This window comes from Triticum aestivum, chromosome 7B (genome assembly GCF_018294505.1).
Source record: "Triticum aestivum cultivar Chinese Spring chromosome 7B, IWGSC CS RefSeq v2.1, whole genome shotgun sequence".
NCBI classification, from domain to species: Eukaryota; Viridiplantae; Streptophyta; class Magnoliopsida; order Poales; family Poaceae; genus Triticum; species Triticum aestivum.
The window spans coordinates 180375226-180393275 of NC_057813.1; the positions used below are offsets into that span (position 1 = coordinate 180375226).

Sequence of the window (18050 nt, forward strand, 5' to 3'; positions counted from 1 at the left end):
AAAGCGGGATGAAATCCTTTTTCGTGAAGTGTTTCTTGTAATAGCAAGTATCATTAGCTATCGTTGATAGCTGTCGCGTTACCCACACAATTGCGCTTGAGTTGCTTTTGCATTGCTTTGTTATTTGCAGAAACACCGTATCATCAACGAGATGAGTCGTATGTACACAATACTCGATTAATATGTAATATTTACTTATTATTATTTTTAAAAAGGAGGAATACCCATGTTCTCTGCATGAAAGCCATGCATTCCGCCATTTTATTATATTAGTGCACATAACCTAGCAAAACATATGGATCAATCCGAAGGCACCTTTCTGGCAACTACTGTCGCTACACATACAATCTTGATGACGTCCCCTGATGTAATATTTAATTATGGGATGTTGATCAAGACGTCGATCACCTGTAGGGCACATTGGACAACCAATTGAAATTAGCACATGTTGAGGCAGCAAGTAGTTAGAACACATTTTAAAAGATCCATCCAACGGTTATGATCTACTTGGGTCAATTTTAAAAGAGTTATAGGATCTTATATGTATAGTTTTATGAATCCTATGTAACAAATTATGAGTTCGTGAGCAATCTATTCTCCACACCATCTAACAGGCCACATCAGTAAGCAACAATGCATGTGGAAGATACATATCTTTTTATTTTCCCGCTCTAGTAATGTTAGTAAAATATTTTATAACTATATAGTAATCAACCTCAACGATTCATATTTATTTTCACTTTTTCAGCAATGCACGTGAAGCGGTAATAAATGGTGTCCATTAAATAAAGGCAATATATATCATGTTTATGTAAGATTTTCTAGCATATCTCTATTTGGTGTGCAATATTGCGCTCTTAATATGGTGTATATATAATTGCATTTATTTCATATATCTATTTTGTTGCTTTTCGATCTTGCCAAGTTTAAGCACCCCCCCCCCCCTTTTTTTTTTGCGGGTGAAGTTTAAGCACCCCTAACTTGATATATTCTTTTGGAGTAAGACAAAAGGCAAGTATTTTTTGTTTGAAGTAAAACAAAAGGCAAGTAGATAAACATGATGTGCCCATATCTCTTTTGGATACATCTGTAGTAACTTGTAAATATCCACCACCACTCCCATCTTGATACGCTCCCACATTTAGAAGCCATTCAAAGTGAATCATCAAAGCCTTAATCAGACACTGCCAACGCCACAGGCACTAACTGGCAGGAGATTAACACCCCTTTTTGCATGGATCATCTTAAAAAGCATTAATGGAACGGGATAATATCTCCGGATCCAAAAGGCATGCTACAAAACGTAGGAAGAACTGGTCCATCCCACCCGAAAGCAACGCCCCACATTTCTCGGCGAGAAGAGAACGGAATGGCCATCTCGTAGGCCCATTCCCGTACCCCCATCGCCCGGAGTATATACTTACATCCACCGTATACCCTACGCTAAAATACAAATAAATAAGGGTAATACCACCACCGGCGGCCACTCCCCTTCAGTTACCTACCCCAAGGAGCGAACCGAGCCGAGAGAGGTGGGGGAGAGAGAGAGACGCAGCAGAGCAGAGCTCCACCCGAGGGGAGAAGGAAAAGAAAGCTCCGGCCTCGCCCCTGCCTGCCTGCCTGCCTGCTGTCCCAAGCCCCAAGCCAAGATTCCCTCGTTGCATCGGCGTAAATGTATGTGACTCCCCTGCTCCTTCCGTCCCTCATCCATCAGAAATCTGGAATCCTCCGCTTCTTCTTCTTCCTCCGTGCGCGTCGTTTCCTTTGGTTTCTTGGATCTGCCTCGGCGAGGGGAGAAGGTGGTTTGGGTTCCATTTTCTTTGTTTATCTTCTTGTTCTTGCGCCCTTTTTTGGGTAGGGATTCGGGCTGTCATGTCAGGTTCGATCTCCGCCTTTTTTTCCTTCTTCTGTTCCGGAGGGTTCCTAGGATTGAAATAAATGAGATGCTGCTTCTCTGCGCGGAATTTATTGCGGCGCTCGCTTGCTTGCTTTTAGTGGCCAATGCAGGTTCCCCTCCTGGCCCTGCGAACTGCAAATCGTTTCTCTCCACCATTTGCTCCGCTGCCCCCTTCCGTTTCTCTGCTCAGATCTGTGGCGCAGCGCAGGGTTTACTCCTGCCTGCCGCAACAAATGTGTGTTCTTTCTTAAGTCCTCTTTTTCCGCTTCTTGCAACTGACTGGCAATCCTTTGGAATTTCTTCCCCCGCAGAGCGCCATTCCAACGCGGGCTCCGAGCTGGTGTCCAAGAAGTTGAATTTGGAGGAGAAAATGTCGGGTAAGAATGAGCTCTGCTGTTGCGGTGTCCGCGTCATCCTTCTTGCGTGTTCTTTTTCCTTGGGGGGGGGGGGGGGGGGGGGGAAGTGTGTGTGAGGCGCCGCTCTCTCTCTCTGCAGTGATCCATGCCGACGACATCGAGATATCGCTGTGCGACGGCAACTCGGAGGACGAGCGCCGCCGCCGGAAGATAGGGTCGCTGCGCCGCAAGGCCATCCACGCGCTCAAGAAGCGCGGCAGGCGTCGCGTCGACTTCCGCTTCCCGCCGGCCATCTCCATCGAGGACGTCCGCGACGCCGAGGAGGAGCGCGCCGTCTCCGCCTTCCGTGAGCGTCTGGCCGCGCACGGCCTCCTGCCCGACAAGCACGACGACTACCACATGATGCTAAGGTCCTGTCAGCAAACCATCACCCCTTATCCTTTTTTGGCCCTGTGTTGTTTGGATAGCTCTGTGAAATGCCAGGATCTGAAACTCGCCGTATGAATGTGTGATGCAGGTTCTTGAAGGCTAGGAAGTTCGACGCCGAGAAGGCAATGCAGATGTGGGCAGACATGCTGCGATGGAGGAAAGAGTTTGGGGCCGACACAATACTTGAGGTGATCACACTGACCTGCAACAAGCATGCAGAACAAGGAGTCTCTGCTTTACGCCTAACATTCGACCCGTTCGTGTGGTCAGGATTTTGAGTTTGATGAGCTGGATGAGGTGCTGTGCTACTACCCTCAGGGCTACCATGGCGTCGACCGTGAAGGCCGACCCGTGTACATCGAGAGGCTCGGCAAGGTCGACCCTAACAAGCTCATGCAGATCACCTCTGTGGACAGGTACATCAAGTACCATGTGCAGGAGTTTGAGAGGGCCTTCAGAGAGAAGTTCCCTGCCTGCACATTGGCTGCCAAGAGGCACATTGACTCCACCACCACCATCTTGGATGTCCAGGGTGTGGTATGTGAATCATCCTTCTTGGTCTACGCGTGTATATCTTTTTCTGTTTGTCAACGTATTGCTCAATGTGTTTTCGTCAATGTTTTTTTTGTCATGTGCAGGGTTTAAAGAATTTCTCCAAGACTGCTAGGGAGCTAGTACATCGCATGCAGAAGATAGACAGCGACTATTATCCTGAGGTAATTTTGCAGCGCAATGCTTCATGCTAGTGTTTTGGCATGGTGGAGCGATGGTTCTAAAGTCATAAAACTGCAGACGTTGCATCAAATGTTTGTTGTAAATGCGGGCAGTGGGTTCAAGTTGATCTGGAACAGTGTGAAGGGCTTCCTTGACCCAAAAACTTCATCCAAGATTCATGTAAGCCCACTTGATTATTTGTCAGGATCATGCCAGTCCATTTTGCGAGCGTCAATTAATTTGTTTAACCTTTATTAATGCAGGTTCTTGGTTCGAATTACCAGAGTCGACTTCTTGAAGTAATTGACCCAAGGTCAGTGTAAATTCATGTTGAGGAACAAGTTTTAATCTTAATCCTTATCCATTTCATTTTCTTGTGAATTGTGATGCATTCTGCAACATTTTTACAATAGTTGTGTGCTCCTCTCAGTGAGTTGCCAGAGTTTCTTGGTGGTTCATGCACCTGCATTGACAAAGGAGGTTGTCTTGGGTCTAACAAAGGGCCATGGAATGATCCTTATATCTTGAAGGTATTTTTGGCGCTCTAATTATGTGAAAGTCTTCATTGGTGTACTGCTTATGTTTTTTTACATTCTGATTGATTATATTTTTACCACTCTACTTATACATGTACCATTTGTAGCTGATACACAATCTGGAGGCTGGTTCTGTGAGGGATATCAAGCCAGTTTCTGAAGGCGAAGAAAGAAGCGATTCTTCTCTTCGACTGGAACAGTTGAAGGCAAGATTATGAAATAATACTTCACATTCAACTATAATCTAGCTGATTGCTGCTTCTAACTTCGTATGTGTTACTTGCAGTGGCAAGGCATGATGAGTGACACATCAAACGCTGAATCAGGGTCGGATATTGATGACTTTGGATCCTCATTTATTCCTAAAGGTGCTGAGTATGGCTGCCTCACTCCAGTCCATGAGGAAGTGAGTTCACTGCTTTATTCTTGCTTCGTACGAGTGTGATTACCTTTGTTCTATTTGGCTCTCTATAGCATTAAAAGCCATGCTATGCCTACCGCAACTTACTTTAATCGTTTATGTGAAACCTTCTACATGTGAGTTGTTTTCAGTATTTATTATACTTGCTGTAGGTAAAGGGCATAGATTCAACTTACTATGTCTGTTACGAACAGAGTTCCCTGGAAACGTCTCTTGAAACTGGTAGGAGACTGCGGCGAACTACTGAAACTGTGCCAAAACTACTAGCTGATAACCGGCAATTTTCCATCAATGGAAGCCCTCGTGATTTAGGTATCATCTTTTCCCTTGCATTTTTCTTATTTAACTCTATCCCATTAATTGTTACACAGCTTGCTAACATTGTTATATATTTAGTTGCCTATATATGATGTCTATTTGGTTGGTTGCTCTAGCCCAAGATTTAAGATAAATTTCTGTTTGTCTATTTGACCAAAATAATCTGTGTTGCTTGTAAACTCCAAGAGCTGCATTGTTTGTTTCTCAGTTGCATGAACAATGCATCCATAGAACAATAGATAGAAGTAAAAATGGCATTGCAATGCTAGATGCCTAGGTTGTGCGTGGTAGATTCCTAGATGGAAGATTGGAAGGCATTGGCATAAAACACTTCAAATACTGACCGGACAGAATGAAGTACAGTTCATGTGGTATACCTGCCAGGAACAGTTGCCCTGTGTAATGTACTCCCAGAGGACTGTTTCATTTAATGTACCATACAGTACGTTGCTTGTTGATATTTACTGATGAATCTATTTGCCTCCTTGGTGATAGTATACTTGCACGAAGTTACTGCCTTATCTATCCTTGGTGATATTTATGAATCCATTACTTGATCCAGTTGGCTAGTTTTATCTTCCTCATTGTTGATTTTGTTTGTTGTACTAATGGCAGGGAGCAATGCTGGCAAACTTGATGGTTCAATCGTCCGATGGGGCTTTGAAAATCTTGTTAAAGTTGTGACAGCCTTGATCAAGCTATTCTCCTTCTTCAAGCTTTTCATCTCTAGTAGAGCACTGAGGAGGCTTGAAAACGCCCGGCCTTCCACGGTGCCAGTCCCAGCTGCAGAGAAGCCGCAGCCCCGAACAGTCAGTGCTGATGAGATGAGTGCTTGCTTACAGCGCATTGAAAATCTTGAATCTGTGTGCAACCATCTTGCAAGCAAGCCACCAGAGATGCCCAAGGACAAGGAGCAACAGTTGCTAAACTCGTTCGAGCGCATCAGATCCATCGAGGCTGACCTGGAGAGGACCAAAAGAGTAAGTTTTACACTGCACTGTTGTTTTCATTGAATCGCAGACTTGAGAGTTGTTAGTTGGGCCTGTCTCAACGCAACTTCATCACATGATGTCTATTTTTGGAGCATTGCTTTGCTTCTTTGTGGATGCATGCATTGTGGTTTATGCGTAGTTTTGGTGAATTGATCAGGCACTGCATGCGACGGTGGCGAAGCAGAATTCATTGGCGGAGAGTCTGGAAGCTGTACAGGAGTCGTCGAGAGTCAAGGTACGCCGTCTACAATTAGAACTTGCTCAACCGATTGTATTCCAAAATGAATTGGTGCTCACCCCAATGCTTGCTTGTGCAGAGGAGGTTGTTCTGCTCATAGGACGACCTGACCTGACCTGATCCGAGGCACCGACCATGTCGAAATTAACAGTGAAGCTGCCAGCGCCATTTTTGACCTCCCCGTCCGTCTCGAGAGAACAGCGAAAGAGAAGATAGCATGAGACGATGCTCGTCGCTTCCTTTCGGAACATCAGCTCTCCTTTTATTTTTTGGTTATTAGTTCATATTTTGAGCCCGGTAGCCCCTCCCTCCCTCTCTCGTTCCCCTTCCCCTGGTGAACGCAGCGCAGCGCAACGTGCTATGTTTTTTGCTGGCCGAAAGTGTATGAATCTCTGCTGCGGCTGCCTTTGCGTTCCACTGGGGGCGGGGGCGGGAGCGGGAATGGAATCCGTCGAGGTTTGACTGACCCGAAAGAACAGCGAGTGACAGGCTTTACCGCTGAGCTGATGATGTCTGTGTAAATGGTAGGGGCACTGCCACCTCTCATCTGATGTGAACTGAACTGATGATAGGTTATTGTGATGGGAATGCAGAGGCTCGGCTGTCCAGAAATCTCGTGATCTCGCCCGACATGGCAACGTGGGTTGATGCTGTTGGCCCGTACGAATCTTGCACGGTCTTTTATTACAGGGCAGTGGGCTGGGCTGGGCACGGCACGGCACGGCACCCCCTAGTGCGTGACCCGGATTCCACGGCCTCCGCTTTGTTGCGCACTCGCAAGTTGCCGGCAGGACTGGGCGCGCCAGCTGCCATCGGTGCCGTGGTCTTTTGATGCGGTTAGTTTTTCCTTTTTAAGCTAGGCCGCGGTGCAACCGTTGGATGTGGATCCTGTAGTGGTGAGCATACGCTTGAGGCTGCTATGCGTTGTAAGACCTCCTATACAGCGGTTAAGGCGCCGACTGCAGCGCTCGCGAGCGCATTCGTCTAGGCCAGCCCAGTTACAATCGGACGCGTGGTATGCCCCTCTTTTTTTTTCGTGAAACCACCCTTTTTTTTGCGTAGTAATATGTGACTTTTTAATAAAATAAAGATTTTTTTTGCGGGTGTTAATAAAAATAAAGATTCACTTACAAGCCACGTAAACATCGATATTACAGGACTGAAAAGATAAGATAATCCTATGCAAAAAACTAGCGCATGTCCCTCTCCACTAAGGAAAAGGAGACATATCACATCTACACCCGAGGTCGACGCGGCTCCATCGCTGATCAACAGCTTTACGGACCTCCAAAGTAGTTTGCCTGAAGCAAAATCATTACCGTTGAAAGAATCAGACCGAGGCAACGTGTCCCCGGACACGCCATCGAACTTCAGAACTGATACCCCCGCACGACTACGACGTCGGAGAAGGAAACCAGAACTTTCAGCCTCCAACCGTAGACCCAACATAAGATGCACCATCTTTCAGCTGTCACTTGTGTAGACAACCGTCTGCGCGTACTCTTGGATGACAAAACCTCCCTGCTCCACCATGACGTCGGAGACAACGCCGTAGCAATGGGGACAGAGCAGAAGAAGAGACACACCTGATGGAGTTGCTGCCACCGCCTAGCCGACATCATCCATGAACCCTAACGCCGTCGATCTAAAGGATCGGCAAACACACGTTGCCATCAACTCCGAGACGCCGCCATGAAAGACACTGCCGGTGTGGGAGTGAAGTTGAGGCAGATTTATTCGTCCGGGTGTCACTCCCACCACCCAAACAACGCACCACGACCTACAAATTCAAACCCTAACTACAGAGCAGAGGAACGGGGTCCCCTTCCCTCCTGTCGTCGGAGCAGCAGCCGGAGGGAGAGGGGGCCAGCGCCCTCGCAGTGGAGATCGGTGGAAAAAGGGATCGCCTCCCTAGTCACCTTGTGGCGGCGGCTAGGGTAGGAAAACGTTTCGTTGCCCGTCCTTTTCTTTTTGTTCCACTAGAAAAACAAGCAGTTGCCGCTTTAAAAACTCGACTACCGGTATTTCATACAGAATTTATAAGCTTGATGAAATAGAAAAATGTTCATGATTTTTGTAAAAATGTCACAAAGTTGAAAAAGCTTGAGAATAAGAAAACAAATATGAATTAAATAAATGTCTCAAATTTGAAAAAACTTCTAAAAATTATTCACGAATCTAAAAAGTGTCTAAATTTCAAAAAAATGTAATAATTATTCATGAATTTGGAAAAGGTTCACGGATTTGATTTTTTTGGTTTCCATAAAAGTTAATAAATTTGAATGTTTGGTGATTTTAAAAAACTTCAAGGATTTTGTAAAAATGTTAAATTTTTTAAAAAGTTCTTGGGTTTGACAAAAAGTTTGCAGACTTTAAATAACAAATATGATAAATGAAAAAATAAATAGAAATAAACAAAAAAAATAACTGAAACAGAAAACCAGAAAGAGGAACCGTTCGGAAGGGCAGATCCTGTATGACGCTCGTGTGCGTCCGATCTCGTTGTTTCCTGAAGCAAAGCGAGCGACGGAGGCAACACGGGCCGGCCCACTTCGAGCCAGCACCCGGTTTTGGGAACCTTCTAGGAGGTTCCCTGAACCGTTTTTTTGTTCTTTTCGGTTTTTTCCTGTTTTCTTTTTTCGTTTTTTCCTTTTTCTTTCTTTTTTCTGTTTCTGTTTTTATTTCTCTTCTTTTTCCTTTTCGTTCATTTTTTCCTTTTTTCTTTCTTTTTTCTTTTTTGCCTTTTTCTTTCTTTTTTCTGTTTCTGTTTTTATTTCTCTTCTTTTTTCCTTTTCTTTCATTTTATAATTTTTCGTTTTTATTTGTATACTTTGTTCAAAAAAAAATTGCTTTGGCATCCCAAATTTTGTTCATCGTTTCAAAAAAGTGTACACAGTTTTAAAATTTTACTCACTATTACAAATTTTGTTCGCAATTTAACATTGTTCAGCGTATATGAAAAAATGTTCAATGGGTATTTCATTTTTAAAACTGTGAACACAAAATTGTTCAGCGCATATACACAAAGTTGTGCAATGTGTAGTTAGAAATGGTTCAGATTTTTTTTACAAAAATGTGCAATGTATAAAATTTGTTCATCGTATATCTCAAAAATGTTCAATATGTTTCAAAATTTTGTTAAGTGTATATCACAAATATGTTCACTGTGTTGTTAAAAATTGTTCATCGTATATCTAAAAAATGTTCAATGTATATTTGAAAATCGTTCATCACTATATAAAAAAATCAATAAACTTTTGTTCATGTTTTGAATAACTGTTCACGTTTTCCAGAAAGAAAACACTTTTTAACAGTTGTTCGAGTTTCAAAATTTGTTCAGGAAAACATTATACATTCTTTTGAATGAAGATTAAAAACCAGATCTGCCTCCGTACATAGTACTTCAAGTTTACGTTGTACTTACAACCAATCCGAGTCGCTAGGTGCAGTGGCCGATGACGCAGCCGTACAAGGTCACCGGTTCGAATCCAACCAGGCTATAATTTTTCGTTTGTATTCTGTTTTTCTTATGTTCACTCGTGGCCTCGTAATGGGCCGGCCCGTTTGCGCGAGCCCTGCGCGGAAGCTCTCCTGTTTGACGCTAACGAGCGTCAAACAGGAGCTCCCGGAAGGAAGCTTCACAAAATCAGGTGATGTAAGTTTGTGTAAACAGAAAATGCAATGGCCCATTTATTAGGTAGGTGCGCTGGGAGGGTGTGTGCCATGTGTAAAAAGGCTTACGAGTGGCGCGCAAAGCGCCAAATAGCAATTTGGCAGGCGTTCTTGCATCTGGAATCTAGTGAAGGAACCGGGGCCATGTGCATTTCCATGCCACTCTCACTTCAGCGTATCCTTCTCCTATAAAAAAAAACTGAAAGAGAGAAACTTGTCCATGATCGGCCTTGGCTGATGTGGCAGAATGTGTGAACATATCCGGACATACCCATATTCATCCCATGTAAGAGTTGGGTTTATGGGGCAGGTTTGAGAGGCGCGCTGGGAGAGCGTTTTTTGTGTCCGGAGACATGGGGGAGATTTGAGGGCGTACCTTGAAGATGCTCTTAGTTTGGAATGGGCCATGTCCGGGGTATCACATGGTTTTTTAGTCCTTTATTGTTCATTCTATTATGTCAAATTTTCTATTTTCCCCTATTATTTTTATTTTTCTCTGTTTTAATTTTCTTTGTATACATAACTTTTTTAGATATGAATAGGAGTATCATATGCCTTTATTTTATTTGTATACATTAACTTTTTTAGGTACAACTCCGCCTATGTTGTCTCAACATAGCCGGTCCCAAGCCCGGGTAAAGGAGGAGGGTTGTGATAGGCTTGGCGAGCCAACGTAAAAACTCAGCCACTCTTATGGAGATAAAACCCAAAAGATTTTCGTTGGGGCGTAACCCTCTCAGCGACGCGCCACATCGGAACCCGGGTGTGGTGGAAAATGGGCAAGGGCCGGGCCGTCACCCCCCAAGTGGCGCGCCGTATCTTGATCCGGATACGGTGGCAAGTGAGCGAGGATCGGGTCGTCGCATCCTTAGTGGCGCGCTACATCGGCGCCCGGATGTAGTGGAAAATGAGCAAGGGTCTTCGCATTTGACTCGACGAGTGCGAAGGGTAAGGAAGCTAGCCGAGCCTAGGAGGATTCGCTTAGGTAGCTGGAACGTAGGGTCTCTGACAGGGAAGCTTCGGGAGCTAGTTGATGCAGCAGTGAGGAGAGGTGTTGATATCCTTTGCATCCAAGAAACCAAATGGAGAGGATAGAAGGCGAAGGAGGTGGAGGATACCGGCTTCAAGCTGTGGTACACGGGGACGGCTGCAAACAGAAATGGCGTAGGCATCTTGATCAATAAGAGCCTCAAGTATGGAGTGGTAGACGTCAGGAGACGTGGGGACCGGATTATCCTGGTCAAGCTGGTAGCTGAGGACTTGGTTCTCAATGTTATCAGCGCATATGCCCCGCAAGTAGGCCACAATGAGAACACCAAGAGGGAGTTCTGGGAAGGCTTGGAAGACATGGTTAGGAGTGTACCGATTGGTGAGAAGCTCTTCATAGGAGGAGACCTCAATGGCCACGTGGGTACATCTAACATAAGTTTTGAAGGGGCGCATGGGGGCTTTGGCTATGGCATCAGGAATCAAGAAGGAGAAGATGTCTTAAGCTTTGCTCTAGCCTACAACATGATTGTAGCTAACACCCTCTTTAGAAAGAGAGAATCACATCTGGTGACTTTTAGTAGTGGCCAACACTCTAGCCAGATTGATTTCATCCTCTCGAGAAGAGAAGATAGGCGTGCGTGCCTAGACTGTAAGGTGATACCTGGGGAGAGTGTTGTAACCCAGCATAAGCTGGTGGTTGCTGACTTCCGCTTTCGGATTCGTGTCCAGCGGGATAAGCGTGCCAAGGTCGCTAGAACGAAGTGGTGGAAGCTCAAGGGGGAGGTAGCTCAGGTGTTCAAGGAGAGGGTATTTAAGGAGGGCCCTTGGGAGGAAGGAGGGGATGCGGACAATGTGTGGATGAAGATGGCGACTTGCATTCGTAAGGTGGCCTCGGAGGAGTTTGGAGTGTCCAGGGGAAGGAGAAGCGAAGATAAGGATACCTGGTGGTGGAATGATGATGTCCAGAAGGCGCTTAAAGAGAAGAAAGATTGCTTCAGACGCCTATACCTGGATAGGAGTGCAGACAACATAGAGAAGTACAAGATGGCGAAGAAGGCCGCAAAGCGAGCTGTTGGTGAAGCAAGGGGTCGGGCATATGAGGACCTCTACCAACGGTTAGGCACGAAGGAAGGTGAAAGGGACATCTATAAGATGGCTAAGATCCGGGAGAGGAAGACGAGGGATATTGGCCAAGTCAAATGCATCAAGGACGGAGCAGGCCAACTCTTGGTGAAGGACGAAGAGATTAAGCATAGATGGCGGGAGTACTTCGACAAGCTGTTCAATGGGGAGAATGAGAGTTCTACCATTGAACTGAATGACTCCTTTGATGAGACCAGCATGCGTTTTGTGCGGCGCATCCAGGAGTCTGAGGTGAAGGAGGCTTTAAAAAGGATGAAAGGAGGCAAGGCGATGGGCCCTGATTGTATCCCCATTGAGGTGTGGAAAGGTCTCGGGGACATAGCGATAGTATGGCTAACCAAGCTTTTCAACCTCATTTTTCGGGCAAACAAGATGCCAGAAGAATGGAGACGGAGTATATTAGTACCAATCTTCAAGAACAAGGGAGATGTTCAGAGTTGTACTAATTACCGTGGAATTAAGCTGATGAGCCATACAATGAAGCTATGGGAGAGAGTCATTGAGCACCGCTTAAGAAGAATGACAAGCGTGACCAAAAATCAGTTTGGTTTCATGCCTGGGAGGTCGACCATGGAAGCCATTTTCTTGGTACGACAACTTATGGAGAGATATAGGGAGCATAAGAAGGACTTGCATATGGTGTTCATTGACTTGGAGAAGGCCTATGATAAGATACCGTGGAATGTCATGTGGTGGGCCTTGGAGAAACAGAAAGTCCCAGCAAAGTACATTACCCTCATCAAGGACATGTACAATAATGTTGTGACAAGTGTTCGAACAAGTGATGTCGACACCGATGACTTTCCCGATTAAGATAGGACTGCATCAGGGGTCAGCTTTGAGCCCTTATCTTTTTGCATTGGTGATGGATGAGGTCACAAGGGGTATACAAGGAGATATCCCATGGTGTATGCTCTTTGCGGATGATGTGGTGCTAGTTGACGATAGTCGGACGGGGGTAAATAGGAAGTTAGAGTTATGGAGACAAACCTTGGAATCGAAAGGGTTTAGGCTTAGTAGAACTAAAACCGAGTACATGATGTGCGGTTTCAGTACTACTAGCTGTGAGGAGGAGGAGGTTAGCCTTGATGGCCAGGTGGTACCTCGGAAGGACACCTTTCGGTATTTGGGGTCAATGTTGCAGGAGGATGGGGGTATTGATGAAGATGTGAACCATCGAATCAAAGCCGGATGGATGAAATGGCGCCAAGCTTCTGGCATTCTCTGTGACAAGAGAGTGCCACAAAAGCTAAAAGGCAAGTTCTACAGGACGGCGGTTCGACCCGCAATGTTGTATGGCGCGGAGTGTTGGCCGACTAAAAGGCGACATGTTCAACAGTTAGGTGTGGCGGAGATGCGTATGTTGAGATGGATGTGTGGCCACACGAGGAAGGATCGAGTCCGGAATGATGATATACGAGATAGAGTTGGGGTAGCACCAATTGAGGAGAAGCTTGTCCAACATCGTTTGAGATGGTTTGGGCATATTCAGCGCAGGCCTCCAGAAGCTCCAGTGCATAGCGGACGGCTAAAGCGTGCGGAGAATGTCAAGAGAGGGCGGGGTCGATCGATTTTGACATGGGAGGAGTCCGTTAAGAGAGACCTGAAGGATTGGAGTATCGACAAAGAGCTAGCTATGGACAGGGGTGCGTGGAAGCTTGCTATCCATGTGCCAGAGCCATGAGTTGGTTGCGAGATCTTATGGGTTTCACCTCTAGCCTACCCCAACTTGCTTGGGACTAAAGGCTTTGTTGTTGTTGTTGTTGTTAACTTTTTTAGGTACGAAAAGGAGTATCATATGCCTTTATTTTCTTTGTATACATTAACCTTTTTAGATACGAAAGGGAGTATTATATTTGCCTAGATATGTTAGAGGCTTGTATTTAACCTGTTTTCTCCACTAGTTTATTGTACTTGAGAGCGGAGTAGAGCAGTCATGAACATTTTTAAATACGCAACAAACATATTTATCTACATTTTAAATTTTCCTGCAACATGAATTTCCCATTTTAAAACTGATTATCTTTTATCTTTTAAATCAGTGAAATAGAAAAGATGATAATAGGGAAAAAAGTCGGTCATGGGCCCTACCAAGGGAGCCTTGAGTGAATGATTGCTTTCCTATCTCTCACAATGAGCGTGGAATAGGGGGACTCCCGTGCTACGGTGCCAACATTTGTCATACCAAGGAATCAGTGTTGGGTTGTATAAAAAGATACGAGCTGGTGTTGGATCACCGATCGACCAGCGAGGAGAGGACTCTTGCATCCACAATCTTGCCCCTTCTCTGACCAGGACATGGAGACCATCGAACACTTGCTACTAGGTTTTGTCCTAGTTTGTATTGTGCTGTATCCCTTGGCGTGCCGGATTGGACACCAATTGAGATGCAACCTTCACGTCTACATTGCCTTTTCTATTTTAGGAGCATGGGAACAACACCGTCGACCATGCGGCATGGACGAATGTGGTTGTTCTTCACATTTATTCATAAGGTGTGACATGGAGTGACTACATACAGTAGAAGCATATATATGTTTATATACATCCGTATGTGGTAGTTCATTTAAAATATAAAAAAAACAAATATTTAGGAACAGAGGAGTACATGTTAAACCTATTTATACAAAGTAAAAACATAAGTGTAAAAGGGGGTATACGTACATGTGGACCCGCCCCCATTGTGGGGTTGGACAATGAGTGAATTGTGCGAGGGTGTTACATGTACAACTTCTTTTGCCAGAAAACTTCCGATCTACTCATCATTAACCATGGCAGTACAATGAACATTAGAAAAAATAAAAATTACATCCAGATTCGTAGACCACCTAGCCACGACTACATGCACTTGAGCGAGCCGAAGGCATGCCGCTGTCATCACCCCTCCCTCGCATGAGTCGGGCAGAACTTGTTGTAATAGACAGTCGGGAAGTCATTGTGCTAAGGCCCCATAGGATCAGTGCACCAGAACAACAACCACCGTCGATGAAGAGAAGCATAGATCAAAAGGATCCAACCTGAAGACACACTAACATAAACAAACAAAGACCGGTTATGAATGGATTCATCAAAGACAACCATCGATCGAATCATGTGAGATTGGCTGGAGACACACCTCCACATGCCCTCCAACGATGCTAGACGCATCACCGGGATGGAGGCTAGGCGAGAAGAATCTTATTCCATCTTCAGGAAGCTGCCACCGTCTTGGTTTCCTGAGCAGGATATAAACCCTAGCAAAACTCCAATAAGCACGTTAAAACAAAGCCCTTCCGCTAGCAAGGGCCGGGGTCCATCATCGGCCCCATGGCCCAAATACCATAATGGACGAGGCAGATCGGCGGTGCCGCCGATGGGAGGCAGAAACCCTAGCCCAGCGATGAGGCTAGTGTGTGAGCAGTGGTGTCAACTGACACCAGTGACAACTAGAAAAACCTTGATTAAACCAAACCAGTTACTGTCCATCTTTAATCTAACCCATTGAAATAGAGTTGACACCATAGAATTTTTTTCTAGCTTCGTCCCTGCCCTAGCCGCCTTGTTCGTTCGGAGGAGAGGCAAAGGGCTGTTAGGGCATCTCCAATAGCAACCCGCAAATTTCCTCCCGCATCCGTCCGCGTACAGCTGAGGACCAGTCCACGGACACGGGTGCGGGAGGCCGCCATCCAACCGTAGCTGCATACATTGCAAACACTTTTTCAACAAACCAGATGAAATTCATGCAAACATGGGCGAATTTCATATAAAGATGACGGATTTCATACAAACAGGACTAAAACGGTTACATTTTGGACACGAATACACTAAACTTGTCTACGGTCGCGCATAGCTTCACTCCTACGACACGGATACACTACACTAGTCTACGGCCGCCGGATCCCTTTGTCTTCTCCATGTCTGGCAGCCCGCTAACTGGACTACCGGGAGCCCCAGAGCTAGAATCTTCCCCTGTATCTTCCTTATGTCCGGCTACACCGCTCATCGGAGTGGCAAAGAGGGTGCTTCAGCCAACAGGAAGGGGGAAGGGCTCCACAGAAGCCTAGGCGGGGCCGATGATGGTATAAGATAAAGCAGAACAGGACAGGTCACCGGCTGGTCACCGACTATATAAGTCGGCGACATGCCGACGGTGGCCTTCCTGAGACCGAAGCGACAACCGCCTCCCGTGTTCTACTTTTCCTCAATGTTGGCAGCCGACGCGACGCGCCATCCACCGGCTCGTCGATCTCCGCGCAGCTGGCTTCTTTCTCTGCCAGCGGAGCGCTGTTACTCGCGCGTTGATGGCGGATGGCGCGGTCACAAGCATGGAAGGCGCGGCATGACGTGCCGTCGTCCACGGCTGTGACGATGTCCATGCCGCCATGCCGGCCTGGAGCTGCTCACCAGTCCTCCGCGAGCTGGCTTGGAGCGGCGAGGTGCTGAACCACGCACTAGCTTGGAGCGGCAACTTGATTCATCGGGCCAAGTGAGGGTGGTGGAGCTGCCTCGCTCGTATCCTGCTGGCTTGACGGTCCTGTTGGAAATATGCCCTAGAGTCAATAATAAATTGGTTATTATCATATTTCCTTGTTCATGATAAAGGTTTATTATTCTTGCTAGAATTGTATTGACCGGAAACTTAAATACAAGTGCGGATACATAAACAAATACTATGTCCCTAGTGAGCCTCTACTAGACTAGGTTGTTGATCAAAGATGGTTAAGGTTTCCTAACCATAGACATGAGTTGTCATTTGATAGCGGGATCACATCATTAGGAGAATGATGTGATGGAAAAGACCCAACTGCAAGCTTAGCACTCGATCATATCACTTGAATTTATTGCTATATCTTTCTTCATGTCAAGTATCTATTCCTAAGACCATGAGATGATGCAACTCCCGGATGCCGGAGGAATACCTTGTGTGATATCAAACGTCACTTCGTAACTGGGTGATTATAAAGATGCTCTACATGTATCTTCGAAGGTGTCTGTTGGGTTAGCATGGATCGAGACTAGAATATGTCACTCCGTGTGATGGAGAGATATCTCTAGGCCCTCTCGGTAATACAACATCGTAAAGAGCTTGCAAGAAATGTGGCTAATGAGTTAGTCATGAGAGCTTGTATTACAGAATGAGTAAAGGGACTTGTTTGCAACAAGATTAAACTAGGTATGGAGATACCGACGATCTAATCTCGGGCAAGTAACATATCGATGGATAAAGGGAATTGCATACGGGATTAACTGAATTCTTGACATCATGGTTCAACCGATAAAAGATCTTCATGGAATATGTAGGAACCAATATGAGCATCTAGGTTCCACTATTGGTTATTGACTGGAGAGGTGTCTCCGTCATGTCAACAAGATTCTTGAACCCGTAGGGTCCGCACGCTAAGCGTTCGACGATGATAGAGTAATATTGGGATATGCATGTTGGTGACCGAATGTTCTTCGGAGTCCCGGATGAGATGCCGGACATCACAAGGAGATCCGTAATGGTCTGGAGGTAAAGATTTATATATGGAAAGTTGCTTTCAGGGTTCCAGAAAAAGTTTCAGTTTTTTCGGCATTGTATCGGGAAGCTTCCAGAAGGTTCGGGAAACTTCCGGAGGAGTCCTACAAGGGTTCCACCATGTCCCAAGGGATAGAATGGGCTAAGGGGAGGCGCCCTGGCCTTGGCGCACAAGTCCCTCAAGGCCCACGTGGCTTGGGAGAGGTGGAAAGTCCACCTATGTATGGAAAAGGAGGGAGTTGGACTAGGAGTCCAGCTCCTCCCCCTTGGTGCACCCCTAGGGCTTGGAGGGCTGGACACCACGCCCCTCCACCTATATATAGAGGGGAGGGGCACCCCCAAGAGGACACACAAGCCCTTGGACCCCCTCTCTCTCATTACTTCATAACTCTTATGTCTTCGTTGTTTCGGTAGTGCTCAGTGTAGCCCTGCCGGAATCACTCCACCTCAATCACCGTCGCATCATTGTGTTGCCGGCAATCCCATCTAATTCTCCTCCCTCGCTTGCTGGATCAAGGAGGAGGAGTCCTCATCGATCCGTACGTGAGCTGAACGCGGAGGTGTCATCCATTCGGTACTTCATCGGTTTGGATCGCGATTGGATCATGACGAGTACAAGTACATCAACCGTGTGATATACGTTTCCTCTTAACGGTATACGAGGGTACATAGACAATCTCTCCCCTCTCGTTTCTATGCTTCTCCTAGATAGATCTTGGGTGTTCGCAGGATTTTTTTTGATTTTCCTGCTTCATTCCTCAATAGTGGCATCATGAGCTAGGTCTATGCGTAGATGTATATGCACAAGTAGAACACAAAGAGTTGTCAGCGTTGATGCTCAAATTTC

General features: G+C 45.9%; 1 protein-coding gene across 3 annotated transcripts; it reads left to right on the forward strand.

Annotated features, from left to right (window-relative positions):
• The first annotated feature begins 1422 nt into the window (after window positions 1-1422).
• On the forward strand, window positions 1423-6513 carry LOC123156628 (phosphatidylinositol/phosphatidylcholine transfer protein SFH8). Of its 3 annotated transcripts, none has more exons than XM_044574772.1 (15): window positions 1423-1674; window positions 2209-2274; window positions 2393-2663; window positions 2771-2870; window positions 2953-3219; window positions 3321-3398; window positions 3475-3576; window positions 3660-3709; window positions 3827-3926; window positions 4040-4138; window positions 4219-4338; window positions 4506-4665; window positions 5287-5651; window positions 5821-5898; window positions 5981-6513. In XM_044574772.1, exons 2-15 carry the CDS (start codon window positions 2268-2270, stop codon window positions 5999-6001), a joined length of 1818 nt encoding a protein of 605 aa, XP_044430707.1. In that variant the 5' UTR covers window positions 1423-1674; window positions 2209-2267; the 3' UTR covers window positions 6002-6513. The 3 variants fall into 3 exon arrangements, with proteins under 3 accessions (XP_044430707.1, XP_044430706.1, XP_044430705.1); XM_044574771.1 differs by having other exon boundaries at window positions 1441-1799; window positions 4548-4665; XM_044574770.1 differs by having other exon boundaries at window positions 1444-1799.
• Window positions 6514-18050: the final 11537 nt, after the last annotated feature.

Bases quoted from the DNA above. Each gene is read 5' to 3' on its own strand.
- LOC123156628 (XM_044574770.1), top strand. From the start codon at position 1,673: ATGTATGTGACTCCCCTGCTCCTTCCGTCCCTCATCCATCAGAAATCT. The intron at 2,275-2,392 runs GTAAGAATGAGC...CTCTCTCTGCAG, and splicing joins TTTGGAGGAGAAAATGTCGG to TGATCCATGCCGACGACATC. The intron at 4,339-4,505 runs GTGAGTTCACTG...TACTTGCTGTAG, and splicing joins TCACTCCAGTCCATGAGGAA to GTAAAGGGCATAGATTCAAC.